The 21,720-nt window shown below is 44.8% G+C and overlaps 1 protein-coding gene across 1 annotated transcript; it reads right to left on the reverse strand.

The window, feature by feature from the left end:
• Nucleotides 1-2,819: 2,819 nt before the first annotated feature.
• nr2f1a (nuclear receptor subfamily 2, group F, member 1a) lies at nt 2,820-10,198 on the reverse strand. Its single transcript, XM_053871838.1, has 3 exons — nt 8,910-10,198; nt 7,616-8,143; nt 2,820-4,478 (listed from the first exon to the last, which is right to left on the reverse strand). Exons 1-3 carry the CDS (start codon nt 9,343-9,345, stop codon nt 4,204-4,206), a joined length of 1,239 nt encoding a protein of 412 aa, XP_053727813.1. The 5' UTR covers nt 9,346-10,198; the 3' UTR covers nt 2,820-4,203.
• Between the last annotated feature and the right edge of the window lie 11,522 nt (nt 10,199-21,720).

Consider the following 21,720-nt stretch of genomic DNA (forward strand, 5'->3'; position numbering starts at 1 on the left):
CCCCCTTTTCTTTTTTTGGAGGGGGGAACGGCTCCGCTGACATGTTAGGATAATAAATGTTTCGCTTTCAGACAGATATCTCAGACGTGAAATCGCACCCAGCTGCTCGTGTAAAGCAAACAAATAGCCCCCTCGTGCTCCGAGTCCTCCACTTGTGGTTTGATGAATGAAACCAGACAAAGGTAAATGGTTGTTTAACTCATTTCGCACTTTGGTTAACGGAGTTTCCGGGAGGAAAAAACGGCACAAACGAGAGGCCTGGTGTGCGCCACATATCCAGCCCCGCGCCACAGACGCCCTTCAGTCCCCTTTCATTCACGTCAGCTGAATAATATTGTCATCGCCTTAAGAAGCGAGGAATATATGGCGTAAGTGTGTTACCGTGCTAATTAAAGCCGCCGTTTAAAGGAAATATGAGTCTTGCTTTTGTGTTTGGCTCTCATTGCCCATACACACACGTTAATTGGAAGCACATGCAGCCATTTCTTTTGCTCCTGAACTGTTGCTTTATATAGCCTGGCAATTGTCTGACAGAGTGGTCTCAGCGAGAGGATGAAGGATAGCTATTCTGGAGGGATCTCGACGGCATTATGTCGAGGGAAAACCCGTCCGGTTTAATAAGCGAGTAAACAGTTTGGATGGTGAAATGCAACAGCCTTTGGGAAATGGCATGGTGGGGGACTTCACCACTGGAAATCGTATCCCCTGACCATCTGATGAACCCAAAACTGTGTTCATAAACCTGCTGCAGCGTGCTCACTTAAAGTATCTAATCCATCAAGTACACTAATAAACTACAAATACTCTAATGGCTGTACAAATGATTCTTCGGTGCTTGTAAAGTCGAGGCGCATGGCTGCCATGAGCTCTCCCTCAACAGACACTCCTTTTCTTTACGCCATCACGAGTGAGGAATATGCCTCCGCTTCACCTTCCTGACCTTCACCTCTTGCGTTTTTTTTGTGAGTGTGCAAGGCACCAGCACCGAGAAGTGACCCGCGGATGGGTGGGTTGGGTTGCGCCTGGGTCCCAATATGAGTGAAAACACATTCATCAGGCGAATAAAAAGCTGCATTCATGTGGGGGAGCATCTGAGGACAGCCGTGAGAACAACATAAAGCAAGAACAAACCAGTTAATAGCTCCATTGTAGCCTGTCAATGAGCACAAACAAATAAACTATCAATAACTTAAAGGGACGGAAGGACGCATGCGCAGGGGGGGTTCAGATCAAAGTGTCGGCGTGAACACCACCGAAAAAAGCTTGGCAGAGTTTCATCCGCTAACATTGACAAGACTTAAAGCACTGGATCCGTCCTCCATGCTGATTCTTGATGGTACCGAAGGTCGAGTTCCCTTTGTTTATGGACTTGTTGGACACAGAGTTAGCAGCTGAAAGTGGTGGGAGCTTCACAGACTTATTTTACTCATCCTTAAACTGAACAACTTGATGACAAATTACATAGTCAAGTGGCTCATGTCTGGAGCTTTCCATACCTGGCTACATTAAATAGCATCGCTGCACACTGTGACAAGCTTGAACTTTTATTTAGCCAAAGAAGCTAATACACTGTTGTGAATTCCTGGTGTCAAGATGAAAGTGACTTTTCCAAACAACGCCTGCATCAACATTTTATTTTGTGTTCCTCTCTATCAGTCCTACAGATAAGATATTTGCAAGCAAAGCCATCCCCCCTTTTCTCCTTATTCCAGGTACCAATCCATCTCCAGTGGACAAAAGGGAGGAGCAACCAAGGACATCCAGTCGTAGCCAAAAATCAAAACACAAACAAGACAAGGGCAGATGCAGTCAGTAGACAGCCACCTGTTTTCCTTTAGGTTGCCACCTAACCGACATCACTATTCAAAACAAGACAAAACAGAAGTTAGCACTGGGCTCCAGCTACAGCTGAGACTTTGGTGTGATTTGGTGTTGGCTTTCCTGTGTTATTTCACTGATCATTTTTTTAACATGTGAAATGAGGCCGAGGCGAATGAGGCGAAGTTTAGTCATCAACAGGATCGGACTGAACTAAAGCTCAAGTTTATAGAGGTAACAGAAGAGATAGAGGATGTTTGTTGTTGCACACTAAGATCCCCCTGAAACAAGAACAACATATAGAACACATTAAGCCCCACATTAGCTCATGTGCTCTGCTAGCATTGCAATGGAAATGGCTCTTAAGCAAAGCCCCGACTGGCGAATTCACGGTGTTGCAGTCGACTAAACCAAATAAAAGAATCCAAAGTGGAGACCTGAACCCTCTGTCTGGTTCTTCTCAGCCAGAAAACCTCCAGATATAGAGGTGAACTCCATATATCCGTCCCTTAATGGTCCAGCAACGTGTTGAGAGGCTCTACTCCACGTCTCTGCCGGATCCCTGAGCTCCCTTTTCCATGTTTAACCCCCAGTATTTGAGCAGCCTGTATTATTTTGTTCCGACTATCGTGTATTATTTTCAATTGAATATTGTATCATCTCTAATACTCTTGGTGAATGTTTAGTGTCGAAGCAACAGGGGTGATGAATCAGAATGTAAGTGCAAGTCCCTCCGTCTCTGCGCGTCCCAGTTCGTCCCACTGAAGGTGCGATATTGGAGCGAAGACTCCGCTCCATCACTGACCCCTCCTGGGTCATTTTGAGAAGACCCCACCTCCCGAGGCGCGCAAGGGCAGGAAGCCCATGTATCGATGAACTCGTTACACTGCGAACGTATCGGGCGAAGCAGGTCTCAGTCTGCGTTGCTCTCCTCTCTCTCACTCTCCCCCTCACGCCTCTCATTTGTCTCCTATAGTGCCCCCCGCCTCCCCCTCCCCTCTCTTGTCTATTCCCACACAATGCATCACACTCGCTGTTCCTATCGACTGCTTACACGCTGTAAAATACATTTTCCAGATTGATCACGCGTATCACAGCTGCTTTGCTAAAAACCCACTTTTGCGCACATCAATATTGAGACCCATCAAATTATTTTCTTTTTTTTTTTGGTAATTTGATGTTTGCCCGCTTTGCGGAGAAATCACCTTGATAGAGCCATAGGAGGTGAGCGGGACTTCCTCGCTGCCTGGGAGGAATATTAAAGATTAATGCGCTCGCAGGATGACGCAGGGAGTTTCTGGTGAAGTCTCTGCTGCTTTTACAGGTTTGGGCTTCGTGGCGTGTGTCAATCACCCTTTGGAAGCAGGAGCGCACACACATGAGACAGACGTGTCAAGGAAGATGCTTGAAAATGAGACATTGTTGCCTATTTCTTTTTTTTTTTAATAGTACAGTCACCATCACACAACTTCATCAACCGACCCTTCTGCAAAGAGCTGCATCATGGAGTAAGCAAATTGAAGGCAACAACCAATAAAATTCAAGAAACAATGAAGATTTCCAAGACGAAAACAAACAAAAAAAAGGTATTCGAAATGATATATTAAAAGTGCTTTTTTGATTTCTCGTGTCTCTCCTCGTTCACTGATGATGGACTCCTCACAATAAGAGACGTCCTCGCGCAAAACAAAACAAAACAAAACAAAAACAAAAAAAAGTCCTGGAGGTCAGTTTTGTTTGCTGCAGGTCCATCGTTTTTAAAAATAGGAAGATCAAACAAAAAACAGAAAAGTTCAACCATCAGTGGTGATATTGTCATTAGCGATTAGACTGTTTCTTATGTGTCTAAATTTCATTTTTTAAAATTCTCACGTCTTCAATTTTAATTCTTGGAGAACATAGCTTCGACAACATATATCGCACTCATTATAAGAAGCAAAAAGGTTATATCAAAAAATTATTAGTATAGAATCACAGAAACCCTGGTTTGGAACCAGAAAAAATACAAAACAGAGAGGTACATAGACACAGGACAATTCTTATAATTGCTTGGAAACATTATTTTCCCGCTAAGTCTTGATTCTTTTTTTTTTTTCTTACTGCGCATATGATGTTTTTCATTTTATTTTTTTTTATTTTTTTTTATACAAAAAGGAAAATAAAGACTAGTAATTTACAAAATGAAGTGTATAGTTCATGATGACGAGGGTGGATTTACACAAGTCCAAATACCTTTCTGTACATTATTCCATGTCAAGTCCCAGAAGACAGAAAAAAAGGAGTCTTCCCAGAAAAGGTCCTATATATATATATAAAGTCTTCTTCAAGGAGGACGGGGGTGCGCCGAATTTTTTTGGTCCTTCTCTTTCTGTTTTCATTTAAGCATCATTGGATGGACATGTAAGGCCAGTTGAAGCTGCTCCCGGATAAAAGCATATCCCTGATGAGCGTTTCAATAGGAGTTTTACCTACCAAGCGGACGAAGAAGAGCTGCTCGATCACCGAGGAGGACACGGTGCGCAGCGACGGAAGCCGCAGCAGGAGCTTCCCAAAGCGGCTGGGCTGGTTCGGGTACTGACTCCTGACATACTCCTCCAGTGCGCACTGGGACTTCTCCTGTAGACTCTCGATGTGAGCAGCGTCCGACAGGCCGCAAGCGTCTGAGGAAACACACACAGACAGCGGTTAGATTTTGAGAGATCATCTTCAGATGAAGCCCAAGTGGCTTCTTCTGCAGCAGAAAGCTTATGACTATATGAGGTCGTTGGATCATGGAGCCTACTTTTATGTATAAGGCGAGCCACAAAACGAAATAAAAAGTGTATTAAATTGATTTTTAAATGGACTATTTTTGTATGTATCCCCGGGGCATCCTTAGGAATTCAAAATATAAGTTGCAGCCATTCGTTGTAAATGCAATTATAAATGTGCGTCCAGTCAGAATAAAACACATTTTTTTCTTTTTGAAGTGGAGAACTGAAAGGTAAACAGGTGACTAGCTAACCTGGTTATCTGTCACCTTTTACGTGGCCAACAACTCTCAACTTTAAAGTGCCTGAGACGCAGTCAGCCTTTTCTAACTTGTCATCCATGACGTAAAAGGATGAGATTTGGCTAAAAGAAGCGAGTCATGAATAAACATGACCACCATTGCGGACTTTGTGTGTGGCTAAAATATAGAATTATAACGATTTAGATTATTGTACAAGACGGATCCCTGTTTTTCACGTGCGTAATCTGATATTTTATTTATATCGATTTACACCAAACGCCTATTTGCCTATCAGAAGTTAGCTACGAGTGTGTAAAAAAACTGTCATGGAAGGTTTAGAAAAAGTTGTGCTTTTCAAGAGCAACTTCTGATACTGTAAAATAAATAAATAAACGCATCAATTGTATTCCAACTACTTAGGGTGACATGACTTTATACATTTAAAAAAATGAGACTTAAAAAAAATAAAAACAAGTTAATGTTTATAATTCGATTTCTAATGGTCACCCTTGCACTCATTGTTTTGTCTGGGTTTTAATAATGAAGTTCAAAGTGTGTCTATAAATTAACTGGTGAAAAAAGATCTGGCTTGCATTTTAGACCAAGTATAACTGCATAAAGACATGAATTTAACATGTCAAACAAATGCGTTACTGAAATGGAAATTATTTGTCAATTACAGTGATCAAATGGAAATTTAAATGCAATTTTGGAAACAAATTGCAGCGCCATCATATTCAGGTCAACGAAATTCCTGAAAATGAAATAAATAAATGATGGTGGTTTGATCCAGACTGTTTGGTCACCTTATCACCTGCACACACACACACTGTTGCCACACTGCAGAGACCCATTCTGAGACAGAAGAAGAAGGCAGTTCCACAGAAATATGATGTTAATAAATATATAAAAATGACATATGGTCGCGTGTGATTTACATTCCGGGCTGCTCGTCATCCAAACCCCCTTTACGTGTTATTGACCAAGTGGAATGAACAAACACACACCGGCGACATCCCACTGAGCGAGTGGAAGCTGTCATACATGGTAAACAACGGCATTTGCTGCAGGATACATCCGCCTGGACTCGGGAGCCCATCCATCCGTCGCAGGGTTGTGAAGGTGAGGGACGTGGAGGAGCAGTGAAAGGGGCCCAAAGGCCGCGGGACCCGGGAGAATTTAAGGCAACATCAACGACACTGATGAATGTGAAATTACACTGGCTGTAATGTGACCTAATTACTTTGCAGTAAGCTTTTCCTCATCTCTCCAAAGACTCGTTCTCTTCTGGCCTGTTTTTCAAGGAGCACGTCGTTGCAAGCCAATCACATTTATTATCTGAGCTGAGGTCAAAAGCACCAGCTCTGACGATTGAGGGAGTGAGCCCTCACAGCCCGTGTTCTGGCGCTCATGGCGTCACCCACACTCGCCTAGCCCGCCTCCATTTAGCCAAAAAACACATTTACTTTTCAAGCACCGCCACACAGAAAGACCTCACTGAAGCTTTTAAGCCCATTCGTGATTTCTCAGCGCTATAACTCACTTTGGCCAGACACAATAACCTTATGAACCCGGGGGCAACGGGGTGATTTACGCTGACCTCAGTGAGCCGGTCAAAGCCCCCCATGTATGCAAATCCTCCTCAGTGGAAGCTGAGTGTCTCTTTTCGAGAGTGATCCGTCTGGATTTAAAACTATATAAATATTAAAATAATTAAATACAAAAAAAGGGGGTGGGGGTGGGGTGGGGTCCGACCCTTTTGGTGACATGGGTCGCCGCAATAGGCTTTTTCCCGTCCATTGAATGCGCAGAACGGGTTAACTCGAAACACTTTTACGACTGTTTTCGCATGTAAACAAAAGATATGTGTCAACACAGTAGCAGGCAGAATGAAACATTAATGCGTGGAAATATTTGGGTGGTCTAAATATTTGATTTTTTTCAATTACTATTTCAGTAGCATGACGATATTTCTGCACCCAACGTCTGAGTCGCCACAGCGAGTAGTATGTACAGTTTAATAAAAATATGACTATGTTCTAACTTACTTTCTCTTCATCTTAATAAACCCTCCCCACCTTAAAATCTATCTATATAGACCTGAGATACCAACACCAATATAATATAATATAATATAATATAATATAATATAATATAATATAATATAATATAATATAATATAATATAATATAATATAATATAATATAATATTTTTGTAAAAGGGGACAAGACAGTGACACTATGTTATTGATGATAATTTCAGGAAAGTATCAGACACGTTTATGTGGGACAGTTACTCATTAACCAGTCAAATTAGAAATTGTATTCATGCCATCCCCTGAATTTCAGCCACCAAGCTAAACGTGAGGAGCAGAGTTTGGAAGTTAGGAGAGAGTTTTGCGGCCTGTGTGCAAGTTCTCCCACCAACAAAACAAATGTTTCATTTCACTCTCTTTCCACACAGCAGGACTGCTGACACTTTCAAGTTTTTCAAAACAGACTCTAAATAAAATCGTTTTGGGGAACAGACGTGACAGTGTTTGTGCGATTATTAGTGGAATCGGAAGGTCATCACGAAGGTGGTGTGTGACGTAATAGTCAGCTACAAACAATTTAGTAAGGTTTGACTCTTCTCGCTGGCGCGTCTGCACACACTCGCTGCAACTTTACGCACATGGGGTTTTACGCAAACGTGTGATCTTTTCTCCGTGATCACAGCTCAGTCTGGACGTGTTGACAAGTCTAACTCTGCGGCTCCCGCTTGTTGACAAACCCGAGCTCAGTCGTGTGTGAGCGGACACCCACCTGAGGTGAAGAGCACGATGGCCTTGAGGCAGCTGTACTCTGCCGAGTCCACATGCAGCGTCTTAAGCTTCTCCACTTGCTCCTGGAAGATCCGGATGTGGTCCATGAAAGCCACGACGCGGTCCGCCGACATCGGGGAGGCGTGGAGCCCCGCCGCGGCCAGCAGAGGGGCCACGTGCAGGGGCATGGAGCACTGGGCCGCGTTCAGCACAAACAACTCGCTCCACGTCAGCCGCAGCAGCGACACCTGGTCGGTGATCTGCAGGTCCGGGAAGAAAGGGATGTTCCTGGCCCACTCCACGGCGCTGAAGAGCAGCCGAGCCGCCAGCTCGCAGATGTTCTCGATGCCCATGATGTTGTTGGGCTGCATGCACTGGCTCCCGTACCGGGACGTGGGGTAAGGCTCGGCCCGCAGCAGTAACGAGATGTATCCGGAGAGATAGCAGTGGCCGTTCAGGGGGTCCCCGTTGGTCAGCGCGTACTGGCCTGGGTTCGGCTGGGTTGGAGGCATTCGTCCTCGCTGAACCGCTGACAAAAAGAGAGAGAAAAAGAGGAAATGTGCATCCAGGACTGATAAAAACATCGTGTGACCACATGCTCGCCATATTTGATCCCATTAGGGCGCAAAACACCACCGACGTGACTGATAATTGCGGATTAACGCAAAAAAAAAACAACCAAAAAAAAAAAAAACATTTGCACACTCGATTCACCAGAGAAGCTCAGCTGGAAGTCAGAGGATTTGTGGCATTGTTACTGTTCATCATAAATTATTAACGCAGCTCGGTGTGTATTCAAACACGGGGGCTTTTAAATAAGTCATGTTTGCTTGAATTGATATTTTAAACAACATGGAGTTCAGACGCACTGAGCAAAACAATAAGTTGTGTGAGTGTGTGTGTGTGTGTGTGTGTTGTGGGGTGGGGTGAGGTGGAGGGGTGCTCGCACACACCAACTAATAAACCCGGGTTGTGCGTATGGATCAAGCTCCCCTGGTTTGAGTTTGAGCTGGATCTAGAAAGGGGCTTCTGAGAATAAAACAAAATAAAAGGGTCAGCTTTGACGTGCCGCTTTTGTTTGGGCGATCTGCATTCAGGAGCGTCGCTGCTGTGACTGCACTGGCCTTTTTACCCTGCTCTCACACATGCAGAAAGACTGATCACTCAGGCAAACATCACCCCCTAAAAAGAGACTGCAGCAGGACCCCGGGACGCAACATGGCAGCCACACACAGGGGGACAGGATAGTTCAATAAACACACACACATATATTATATATATATATATATATTCACCTTCCCGGCGCATTCCCACTTTTAAGCACTTCTTGAGCCGGCAGTACTGGCACTGGTTCCGGTGGTGCTGGTCAATGGGACAGTTCCTATTGGCTCGACAGGAGTAGGTTAAGTTCCTCCGTACGCTCCTCTTGAAGAAACTTTTGCATCCCTCGCAGGTAAACTGCCCGTAGTGTTTGCCGCTCGACTTGTCTCCGCAAACCACACATTCAATATGCTGCTGGCTCTGTCCGGAATTCTGACTCCCCTTGTCGCCCGCCGTCCCCGGTGTGGACGGGGGTCCCGGCTGACTAGGGGTCTGCGGAGTGTGCGGCGCAGCCGACGCCGCCTGCTGCTGCTGCTCCCTCGCCGGCTGCGTCGCGGGGTTGGGGCCGCTCGGAGGTCCACCGGCCACGTCTTCCTGCGGATCTCGCCAGACGCTAACTACCATTGCCATATCTCGGCCCCGGAAAGTGCTGTAAAGCGAAATGATCGCCGGTGTTTACGGAGCGAAGAGGAGAGAAAAAAAAGAGAGGACGAATAAAAAGAGACGGGTCTCAGAGACCAGCAGCGATCAATACATTCAAAGTAAGAATTGGAAAAGGCGCCCGATCAGGATATGCAAGCATCGGGAGGCCAGTTCCAAGGTAAATTGCAGTCAGCCATTCAGGAAGCCCCTGATCTTGAAGGGAAAAAGCAGAGTCCAGACGTCACAAACTGCAGTTTTGCTGTGAAATAGCCACAAAGAAGCAGAAGCAGAAGCAGCGGCAGCAGCTTCACATGGACGCAGCGGCGAGTCAAAACGATCCAAAAGTGCAGCGCAGATAAAATCCTTTCTCCTTTTTCTCCTCTTCGTGTAGGAGGGGAGCAGATCTGGAGCCGCTCACATCTATATTCTTAAATAAAAGCTCATCATCTCGCGCAGCAGAGGAGCAGAGCCGCGTCGCCGTGGAGAGCCCAAGTGCCCATGTATGTTCTCCTCCGCGCAGGAGCCACGAAGAAAAAACACAGGAGGAAAAAACTCATAGAATATGCGAGAAAAAAATGAATAAAACGGGAGGACCAGCAGCAGAGCAATGTTTCCGAAACGGGGGATCTGCGCGAATGTCTGTATATAGTGAACTTTGACACTACTATTGAAACTGACACGTTTCTATGGAGATCGCTGCGCCTTATATGGTGCTCGTGTCAAGGAGCCAAGAGAGGGGCTGCTGGAGACTGATAATCAAAGGCGACTGACTGGCCAGAGCCCCGCATAGAGGAGGAGGAGGAGAGGAGGAGAGACGCGGGGGGAGAGAGAAAATGGGAGGCTGAGGTTATAGCCAAGCCCTCTCTGCCTCTCTATTGGTTAGAGCCCTGCGCCGCTCGCTCGCTGCAAGAAATGTCTGACACAGTCGCTCCGGAAACCCCACTCATCCAGATTTTCTGTTGAATATATGGCGAGGATGCCTCGATATTGACGCTCTCCTGTGAGTCCGGAGCGATTCAATCGCACCAGCGGCTCTGGTTCCAGCAGAAAAAAGCATCCCCGGTTGGATATTTCTTGTAGTGTTGTCATCCACCACTGGAGGGCTCAGGGGTCCTGACAGCCACGATTTACATCCAAGCTCGCCCCGCGCTGCTATTTACTTTGAAACCTGATTAGTATGGACCGTCTATTGTCGCCCCCCCCCTAAAAAAAAGAGGAAGAAACCCTGGTTAGAGAAGCGGCGGACGCGGGGTAAAGAAGGCAAGAAGGTGGCGGTGCAGCGGGGTGGGGTGCGCGGAGCATTTACGCACGACAAATAAGCCCCCCAAAAAACTGTGCGCGGCGGGGAGAAGGGAGACAACTCTGCTCGAGACTCCGACTCCAAAAGTTCAGAATCATATTTTAAATCTGGTTAAAGACTCAGAGCTCATTCATATAGGTTTGTTCGCGTTGAGTTTGCGCATTGCGGTACACGGCTGTGACTCCACAGTCCAGCAGATGAGAGAGATCACACTTTGCTCTACTCCTCACATTTACTCCGTGGATGGTGGGAAGGCGAAACTAGGTGCATGGCAGAGAACTTGTCTCTGCAAACAAACAGAAGGACCAGAAGGGAATGTAGAAGGGAACGCGCGCTAAATCACGTCGCTCCTTCAGTCTACGTGACGCTTGAACTGGTGCGCCATGAAGGATGACAGTTATTCACCATCATGTGAAGTTGCGCGGAATTTTGCAAAGAAAAAAGGGGATTCCGGCTTTTGTGAGAGAGTGTGTGGTGCGATTGTGTGTGCGGTTCGAGCAGGCTTTTCCACCAGGACTCGGAAAAAGTCTGGAGCGCGCTGCCATCTAGCGTGCGTTTGGTAATTGCACCTTCACGCATCCACATCATACATTTTTAAAACCAGACCGGTCATTTCTAAAACCAAAAACAGGCGTCTAAAGAGGGCGCGTCTTTTATAAAGTGGTCACACTCTGTCGGAAATGTTGTAATTTTGTATTTTATCCACACAATTGTGTGTCACGCTGCAGTGAAATGCGATTGAAGGCACTTTGTTAGATTAATTACCCCTCAAGTAGCTGCGTAAATGATCAGAAAGGGAGTCTAAGGCGAGCCGACGAAGCAAGTATATGGATAAACAAATAGAGATCCATCGTTATCCACATGAGAGCGAATATAATGGTGCGTAAATATGCAAGTGCCCCCTTCGGAAGCGCAAGAAAAGGAGGGATGGCTCGCTTTTTGGGAGCAGAGAGATCTCTCTTCACTCTGCGCCTCGGACACTGTGGCTCCTGCAGAAAAAGGGTGAAACCAATAAGATTAAATCGGACAAAGATTTTTTTTCTCCCCTGCTCTCCGTTAAGTGTATCATTAAGATTTAACTCGGCGGATTGAGTGGAGAGGGGCTCTGCGGGAGGAGAGGAGAGGGAGAGCGAATGGGGGGAGCAGGGAGAAGAAGAAAGAAGCGGCCAGGAGGAGAAGTGGACGACTGGGCAGCAGAGGAGAAGCTTCGGGGATCCACGGTGGAGCACTTGCTTTTACCGCTTCAACAGGCAAGTACCGTTTTTTTTTTTACAACTCTATCTATCGCAGGAGCGCTCACTTCCAAACCAACTCCTCGTCTGTTTCCGTCACAACTTCAAAAAAAAAACTAAAATTTTGTCCCGAGCTTATCGCGTCTTATCTGAACCCCACTGGAGACAATTTGTCCGGCAGATAACGGGAATGTTATGACACAGTCCTTACACAGATTCACACGCCAGGTCCGGTTAATAAAAGCAAAAAAGTTGCTTTAACGGGATGAAATGCAAAATGACGCTCCAGTCCGCGCCGTTTATCAGAGAAGCGTCAATGATGCAAAGTGGCTGCGATGGATATTGACATGAAATAGGACTTTCAGAGTGCAGCAGCAGCATGATATGAAGTTTACTGCAACTTATTTGTTTCATCCGTCTTTTTTAGGTTCCAATAACCATTTAGTGAACATTTTAATGAGAGACTATCAGTAACAATCCTTCCCCAAACACAGCAAAGCTCCAAATGTATTACACATCAATGTAAAACAATAATAGAGTTTAGGGTTATTGACTCATACCTTTTCTTCATCAAGTGTGCGTTTAAACTCCCCATCAAATACACACAAAACACACACACACACCAGCGTTACGTCACCATTAGTTTTGCATCTAGGACCTAGGATACAAACGTTTAACTGCTGTTTAAATGTTAAACTAATCCTCCAGCTTTCTCCTCTTAATCAGTATTCTATCTGTATGAAATTAGACCATGAACTCTGTTTTATCAGAGTTTTCTGAATATATATATATATATATATATATACACATTTGTATTAATCATCACCAGTTTGCTTCAGAATCATTTTTCAGATTTATTATTATTCAATTTCATATTACACTTGGGTCATCCAAACAAATCCGTTTTCTTATTAAATACTGCCGGAACCTGGACATTTATGGGTATTTTTGTTCTGTTTTGATGAATAGGAAGCAACATATTCGATTTTTAGTTCTTCATAATTCACCAGTGAAACATCAATGCCTCTCAGGCGAAGAAGAGTGACGCACAGTTCACTATATGCTACAGGAACTGCAAGTTTGTGGACCTAATAAATGATCTGTGAGTGAGTGACACGTTAGATATTAATTCTTAACGTGTAGTGAAACATGGTTGTGTCATCATTACCACTCCAATATTAATCACAAGCCCTACTTGCTTATTGTTATATTTTATTTTATTTAATCCACAGCTGCCTCTCAGCCTCTCACAATACAGCACCAATATTGCTGAATCCAACAGCTCTGAGGTCACGACAGCAAGACCCCCGAAACCAAACAACGTGACGCCGGCAGGATGCAGTTTTAGGACGTTCTGAAAAATGACCGAGGGTCTGTTTATTATTGATCGCGTGCAATCATATCAGGGTTATAACAGCAGCTTATGCTCAATAAAACATCCTCGTGGCTTTAAGGGAGATTGGTGATTTTCCACGGAGGGGCCGGCGGTGTGCGCGCGCCCGCACACACGCGCGCCCGCGCTCCATTGTGGCATAAATATTATTTCAACTTTGTCCGACTGTGGAGACGCCGCTGACAGAGACACACACCGTCCAATATTGTAAACGTCAGAGTGACGATCAATCATCGACACACGGAGCTGCTGCTTTTCGTCTGTCTTTCATCTGGTCACAAGTATTTATTTAGGAGAATGGACTTCCGGTTCTGTGCGTAAACTCTGCCGTGACAGTGATTTATCTTGCGTCCGCAGGGTGGTTTCTGCCCGTAGTTTCGTCAGTTACATCTTGGAAAACAATAATATCATCATCAATACCTTTTTTTATTAATAACAAAGGATAAACGTGGCTCACTTTTTTCATGATTTTAAAGCTGCAAACCTTGTTCTTCCTCACCGGAAACACCACTTTACCTGACCACGTCACATTAGAGGTTGACCTAAGGAGAGACTTGGTGTTATGGACGGGTGGCTTTATTGCTCACTCACCAGCGTTCCTTTGGAGCCCAAGTGCTAATTACTCTGGATGGTCCGTGAGATGGAGATTATAAATCCATTAGCGGTCAAATCCTCTTTTACAGTCAAAACACTGCCATTTAACATACATACACATTCAACCTCTCGGCAGTGATCAAAACTACGCTTGAGAAACGCTCAATGCTCAATAAAAGAGAGTAAAAACTGTCGTTCATTGATAGCTAAGATGAAATAATATGGTTTAATACATACATTTTAGGTTATTCCTCCTGATACACCCAGAGACGCGGCACCCTGGTGAAATAAAAAGGGAATTAAACACCCTTTTAAGTCTGTTTAAGAGTGAAAATATGTCCTTTAATTTGTATTTTGAGTACAAATCCGGACTTGAACTGTGTGAAGGGACTTGAGCAGTAATTTATTTCAAGGAAACTGGAGGGCAAAGGTGGAATTCTTAAGAAATTCAACAAGGATAAGGGAGCTTTAGGAATTCTGCACGCAGATTACCTTTCATCCCATCCTCACATTATCCGACAACACACGGAGCAGGAATATTGCTGAGCGACAAAAGAGAGAGATTAGCCTCGGACACCAGAGAGCAAACAATTGGGGAAAACTCTTGTGAAAATTAAGCGCACTGAAGAGTGTCCTTACATTCCGGAGGACCTTGAACGCACCATAGCATTTGGACATCTAATATAATCCTTTTTGTCAGTTTTAAAAGTTATAATTCCATTTTAAATTTGGTTTTTATTCTGAAATCAATAGAGCTTTCCGTCTGTACTATTTCAATACAATGCTGCTGCAAGTGAATATTTATATTCACAGTATTTACATCACGATACAAGTAAAATAAAGAGAAAGTCAGAACATACTCAACTTTCACTTTATTGCAGACAAAAACAAAACAATGTGATTCTAAATAGTGGACATTTAAATTCAAACGTTTGGCTTTCACAAGTTAAAATGCTACAGTTAAAGCGCTAACTCGAGCAAAATGTTCGTATGACTCCGGTGCCAACTTAAAGTTCTGTCACCCTTCGCATGCTAACTCAGTGCAACCATAGTTAGCAAAGCGCTAAGATAACTCAAGCGATTGCTAACAGTGCGACACGCAAGTGAGAAGACGTAAAAGTGTTTGAAACCTAAGCAACTTAACTGGAGATGTAAAGAAGGAATCAGTGATAACTTATTTATCACTGCTCTCAGTGACAACAGCCACAATCACACACGACATTTCGAATGACAAAAAAACAGTTGTAAAGCAAGAGCAAACACATCTTTCAAGAATGTCATGACCATAACACAAAAATACAGACGCTAAAACTTGAAGTCGACAGATACCTGACAAGGATGTTTGCGTCTCCGGCGTGGTGTCCAAGCCTGGCAGATTGTGACCTTATCAATGTGAAACTCCAGAGATAAATTATTCATGGCACCTGTTTGATGTCTCTGGCCAAAGAATGACAAAGACGGAAGATTTCCGCCGCACCTGAAGGCCACACACTTGTTTATCATCCCCTCTTCATAAACACACTGTCTTTTAATCCACATGAAGGATCTGTGTGTGAGTGTGTGTGTGTGTCGAGGATGAGCTGCGGCGACAGCAAACATTTACAACAGTCATTTAAAAATCAATTGGAAATGTCTGTGACTGTAATGAAGTGGTCGTTCTGGAGGCTCAACTTTCACACACGTTGAAGTGGCGAAAGAGAAGTAAATTTTGACATTTATAATGCACTATCGTCCTAAAGGAATGAAATGATCGCATCCGAGAGGAAGATTTCTGAGTTGGGTTGAAGTGAAGATGACGGATGATGTCCGGAGAGAGATTTCACGATTTTTGTTTGGTGTTTTATTGAAAAACCAAACAAAAATGCGCAATACAAATGAAAAATTTCCAGCAACATGGCTCTTAGATCAACATCAACACTGCACTGGTGGGAGGTGTCAGTAACAGGAGGCAGGATTTGGGCCGTATTATAGTGTTTTAAAGTAATTTAAGCACAAGTTAAAGCACATTTTTTCCAAAGTAAAAAGCTATAAATGGATTTTAAGCTCATTTCACTGAACTAGGCTTTCTTTCAGTTCACTTGTTTTTGACCGAGCGCTTGTTTGTGTCCCCTGCAGGCTGAACGCGACATGACACCCAGACGTACAGCAGAAGACGCCAAAGTGTCACAGGTGTCGGGACAGAGCTGGAGGAATGAGTCGAATTCATAACGGCTGTTGTGCGATTTGAGGAGACTGAAGGCCGCAGTTATTAATGTGCGTATAAACATCCATTTACTCTGTGATGATAATTTCCAGGACTCTAACACAGGCGTACTGGCTTCATTAATTGCAGCGTTTAACAGTGCTGGAGTGCTTAACACACAAAGCTTTATTCAGATGTGAATGAGAGGAAACCTTGTGGCTCCCTCAATGATTTTATACAAAGTATTAAATAACAGCGTGCTCTTTTGGAAGGTGGCAGATCTATTGGAAGTAAAAAGGTCAGGGAAAGGCTCCCTGATAAAGAGGGCTGCATATTAACAACTGTCTTTTTTCCAACGTGTAAGAGCCAGTTCACGCTGTCATTCACGTCTGTGTGTGTTTTCTGTGCGTCAGTTTCCCTCAGATGTTCCCTCTGACCCACCGACCCCGTTGCCGGGGTCAAGCCCTGACAAATGAGTTCTGTGCAAACATTCCAAAACAAAATCTTCCATCCTCCACCGCTCGTCCTTCCCTCCCCTGCCCTCACCAGCTTGTTTTACTGGGCTGCTGGTGTAAAAAGTACATACACTTCGAATTAAGAATTACAACGTCAGATAAAATTTAACAATCACAACATCTGCCTTGTTCAGCCAAAGTCGCCAGCGAGGAACTGCGCGCAGTAGATGACTCGGGTATTTCGCCGCGGCACTTTGAAAGTACACAGTGTGTGTGTGAAGAGCTCGCCAGTGATGTCAAGGATGAGAAATGTTGCAGTGTGGTTTTTACACACGCTGCTGGCTCCAGCATTTCCGTCAACATTTCTCACTCTGCCTCCCTCACGCCATCCGCTCTGCTGCAATATCCCCACATTTTTCCGTCCTCTCACCCCCCCGCCCCCCTCCTCCCGTACCTCCTGCTCGCTCGCTGACCAGTCCATACCACTGCTGTCCCACCCAATGTCAACGTCTCCCTCCCTTCTCTCGCATGCCTCATCACGCTCACCCGCTCTGCTGTCATCTCTCCTCCACTCCACGTTTTCAATCATACCGCTCTGCAGAACGCTGCCACCTGTGTCTTTAGGTAGGCGGAAACCCCTTTTTTCAATCATGCGCCGAGCCATAGTTCTGCTAAAGTAACCGGCCGTTATCATAATCTTGTGGTTTCAAAGGATCCGAAAATGCGACCAAACAATCATGTAATGCTTGTATGAGATAATAAAAAAAAACCTATGAAAACACGTTTGACTGTTTCTTTTTGGCTTCACGCGGAGTGGTGAAATCACACTCAGTTGTTCTGCATCGCAATGCTTACACTGGGATGCACACACTAGAAAGCTACTTTAAAAACCGCTATCCCTCAGTCACCTCTGGCTTTACAAATGGAAAACATTTCCACATTTATTGTTTCAAATCTTAATGGCATGCAGTGTATTCAAAAACAAAATTAACTGGTATAAAAAGCGCAGCTACCTTGCAATGGTGGTGTAGAAAAGATGTTTGTTACTATTATTATTAATAAAAAAAAATAAAAACAACAATGCAGAAGGCGATTTCTTTAGATATTGTACTTGGTGAGGATACCACAAATCACCTTCAAATATAGTCAACATCACCACATTTGATGTAATAATATTTGCATACTCTTGACAATAAGGTAAAATATAGTCACTACTATAAGTCACAGTGGGAGACTGAAAGGATGAAGCAAAAGCAGCAGCTTCCAGTTAATAACCATATGACTGGTTATGTTCAGCATGTTGTTTTAACACATGTTCACGGGTTATATAAAAATCTAGCTCAACTTCTTTAATCCAGATTTGACCTGGGGTTGCTCATGCTAGCTGCACACTAGTTGTTGGCCAGTGCACTATTGCCCTCCCAGGCTGTGAGCTGCTTGAGGAGCTACTTGAACTTGAATGATCTGGAAGAGTGTCGGGTCATGGGGTTGCAGGTTCAACACGGTAAGTGCATTGTGAAGGTGTTTCTGCATCATGAAAAGTCCTGAAAATGTACCGGTAATAAAGACCAGAGGTGTTTCAAGGAGTGCCAGACCTTGACTGAAAAACTTCTGTGTGAAGTATCTAATATTTTACAATACTCAAACATGCATTACGGAGCTGAGCAGTGAACCTGTCTGGTGCCAACAACACAAGAAGCCCAGCCTAACAAATACAGACAATACTAAGTGATAACAGATGCTTAATGGAGGAACAAAAACAATCAATATTTCCTCAAATAAAGAACATTTTTTACCAGAACATAAATGATTTCTGAATGTGAACATGTCTAATTATCTAAGAGAATCAAGACAATAAGAATGAGTTAAGAAAAAAATGAGTTTTTTTTTTACAGACAACTGATTTGGCTACTAGATCAAATTCAGTTCCCGCTAAAACAACATGCAAAGTGAGGAATCTCGAAAGAGCGAGGGACCGTTCAGTCCAGCGACGACCTGAGCTCTGGGTTCATCCAGACAGTGAGTGGCAGCCAGTGGGTCAGACGGAGGCGTATGTGTGAAACGCGTTCACGATGCAGTTTAGCTGATTGTGTTTACGCTGCTTTACTCCGCCTCCTGCGCAGTCTGTCCTCAGGCAGCTCGCGGGTGTGAAAGAGGGGCTCAGAGGGGCTTGATTCCCTGCTACCACCCACCAATACCCCCAGTGTTGGGGAGCGTGCACGTCTGCCCTCACTCCCCAGGGCATCGATCCCCTCTCTGCGCCTCCCCTCCTCAGCCAATAAGCCCCCTCCCCCTCTCCTGAACCCCGATTCCTCCGCCCTCCTGCCTCTCTCCCTGATTCAGTGTGTAAAAGCGCCCCCTGAATGATGGATTACTGTGTCACCGCAGCCTGCGAAGGATTAATTTGTTTCATTGATTTCTCTTTAGGCAGAATGCCAGCGTCTGCCGTTTCCCACCTTTTCCCCGAGACTCGCAGCTGTAATAGACGGTAATGGCCTAAGACAAATCAACCCATTTCTTGTAAAAATGCCATCAAATAGCCCCTCCAAACCCCACGATCGCAGCGGGGACCGAGGCTGTGGTTGTAGCATATCAAGGGTTTTCAAGTCCTCCTTCATCTCGATCACTCTATCAAGCCATCCTTGCTCACCAGCGTCTGCTCTCATCCAGGGCAGAGCCAGAGGAGACCACTCTAACAAAGCCATAAGTCTGCTGTACTTACCACTCCCTCTCAGGCCTCACAATGGATGGGTAATGACAGCGCTGTCTGGAGGGGGCTGTGGGAGTAGAACCATTCTCTCCAGTAATGGAAGCAGTTACTGCCATTCCCAACACACCTGCAGGAACAGCTCACTGTTATCCACCATGATCTATAGCAAGGCCTCGCCGAACTGGTCCGGTGCAGTCGGACACTGTTCCACTGCACCGATGCAGCGTAGAAATCCTAGATTCAACGGCGAAATCAGATGGCACCACGTCTTTACTAATCCGTCAGCGCTTTGATGGATGGGAAACCCAAACGGCCTGTTACATTAAGCACACCGCTCCGGCCCGACTGTCCTCGAACGCTTTCCAATCCCACAGAGATTTATGAGCAGAAACAGATCCATTAATCCATTGTTGATTTGCTGTGGCTGCCCTGCAGGGTTTTTAAGGATCAGATATCATACAGTGCCGAGGCTGAGCCAAGGCTTCGCAGCGGGGAGGAGTGTAACACCCCGAATGATGCGGAAAATGCTTCAGCAAATATTTCCCCCACTCATCCTATTGCACTGAGCCATAGAGTGAGGCGCTCTTTGGCTTTTACTCATTTAAAATGGGGACTAATAAAACCTTGCTCAATGGGCGCGGTGTGTTTGGAGTGAGAGCTGCAGGGGAGCCAGTCACCACTCTAAACCACAGACTGCAGATAGCGTTTGTGGTAAGATGACATCTGAACCACATCAAGGCCGCTCCAGTCGCATTTCTCCACACCTTTGCGTCCCCTCTTTAAGTACTTGTTCCTCTCCAGTCTTAAGTCGCTCCAGAAAAGGTTAGTGGCAGGGACTTACCCAGCTGCCGCGGAACCATTTTGGACAACCAACATTACGTAGAAAAGCCAAAAATGCCCAAGTGAATTCACTTACAGAGTGCGGATGTTGAAGATGCTAGGGAGCAATGCAGGGTAACAGTCGACCTGGGATGCTGAGGGTCCATTATGGTAATGGGGAATTGCCAAAAAGTCAGGTGATGAGGTGAAGAGAAGTCCAACAGAAGACAGAGATTGAGGGTTCACAGACAGTGGGGTTGTAAACGGCACGTGATTGGTCCAGTCTGATCCAAGTACACACGAAAGTGAGTCGCTTTAATATACAGCATGTTCTCACATGGCATGCAAAGTGGAAGCACAGACCAACAGCAGCTGTGTCCTCAGTGTCGAGACGTCAATGCATGGAAGTTTATTTTGGCATTTTGTGACGCGCCGCTGACATAGTCGACCTATTCAGGTACTTTAAGGTACTTTTTTGTCTTAATGTTCTCAGTAAAAAACAACAACAAAAAAGGATGCATTTCTGTTCCTTGTACTTGAATGCACGGAACTGAAGCGTTAAAACAGGGAATCACAAACCTTAAATCTTAGTGTACCTTACCTTTACACAGCGAATGGCATGGAAGGGAAGGGAGTACCATCTCGGCAGAAGGCTGACTTCATGTGTAGCATGACAGAAGTGGTCAGCAGATGATACGTTTGGCAGAAATCAAGGAGTTTATAGAGAAAACCATCCAATCCAAACAAATGAATTTCGTGTTAATCCAGAGACGTGTGAGGTGTGAGACCTTTTGGCGTTCTTGGAAGACCTAGCTCAAGCAAAGAGTTGGAATTTCAGCGCTATGGCATGAACGCAATGTTTCAAAGGAATGCCACGTGAAATCTTCCTGGTATAAATCTATATATATATAAATGTATATCTCTCTGATAGTGTTGATAGGAGAGTTCAGGAGCGGAAGAGAATGATATTATATTATTATTTACTGTCGCAACACACCACGCACCTATGGTTTCATTCAGTGACATGTTTCATTAAATTCAAACCATTTTTAGTTATTTAATTTATGCATCAAATTCATTTATGACTCGTATTTGTATCATACGTTTTATTCCACTATGCCCAGCTAAGAGGCAGCTAGTTGCCAGCTACAGTTTTATCTGAGATTTCTGACTCGAGTGGCGAATACATGATGATCTTTTGTGAGGAAAGTGACCCCCACACGGGTGGAGCCACATAGGCGATAAAATAATTCACCCGAAATGAGAACGTCCTCAGCCGTCCTCAATCTATATCTCTATTACATACATGCTTCCCAGTCAATAGGGGGCTTTAGGGGAGTTAGCCTTTGCGATGCACGTGTCAAAGGTTGAGACTGACCAATAAAATATGACCAAAGCACCATCAATAACCGTGACATGCAGACTAATACAGTATGAGATGGTGGGTGGGGGGTGGAGGGGCTGCTGTTTTTGCTCTGGGTAGAATGGATGAGCGAAAGGCCAAAAGGTTACAGGACAGACTTCGGCCCAGTGCCCCGCTGCCGGCTCGCATGTGCGTTTGATAGTGATGGGGACAATTATTAAGGTATACTTCAGCGAGGTCAAATGGGAGAGGGCAAAGAGCAGAGCCTTTCTCACACTAGCACGAGTCAAAGGTTAGGGACGACAGAGGACATCA

This window comes from Synchiropus splendidus, chromosome 7 (assembly GCF_027744825.2).
Source record: "Synchiropus splendidus isolate RoL2022-P1 chromosome 7, RoL_Sspl_1.0, whole genome shotgun sequence".
NCBI classification, from domain to species: domain Eukaryota; kingdom Metazoa; phylum Chordata; class Actinopteri; order Syngnathiformes; family Callionymidae; genus Synchiropus; species Synchiropus splendidus.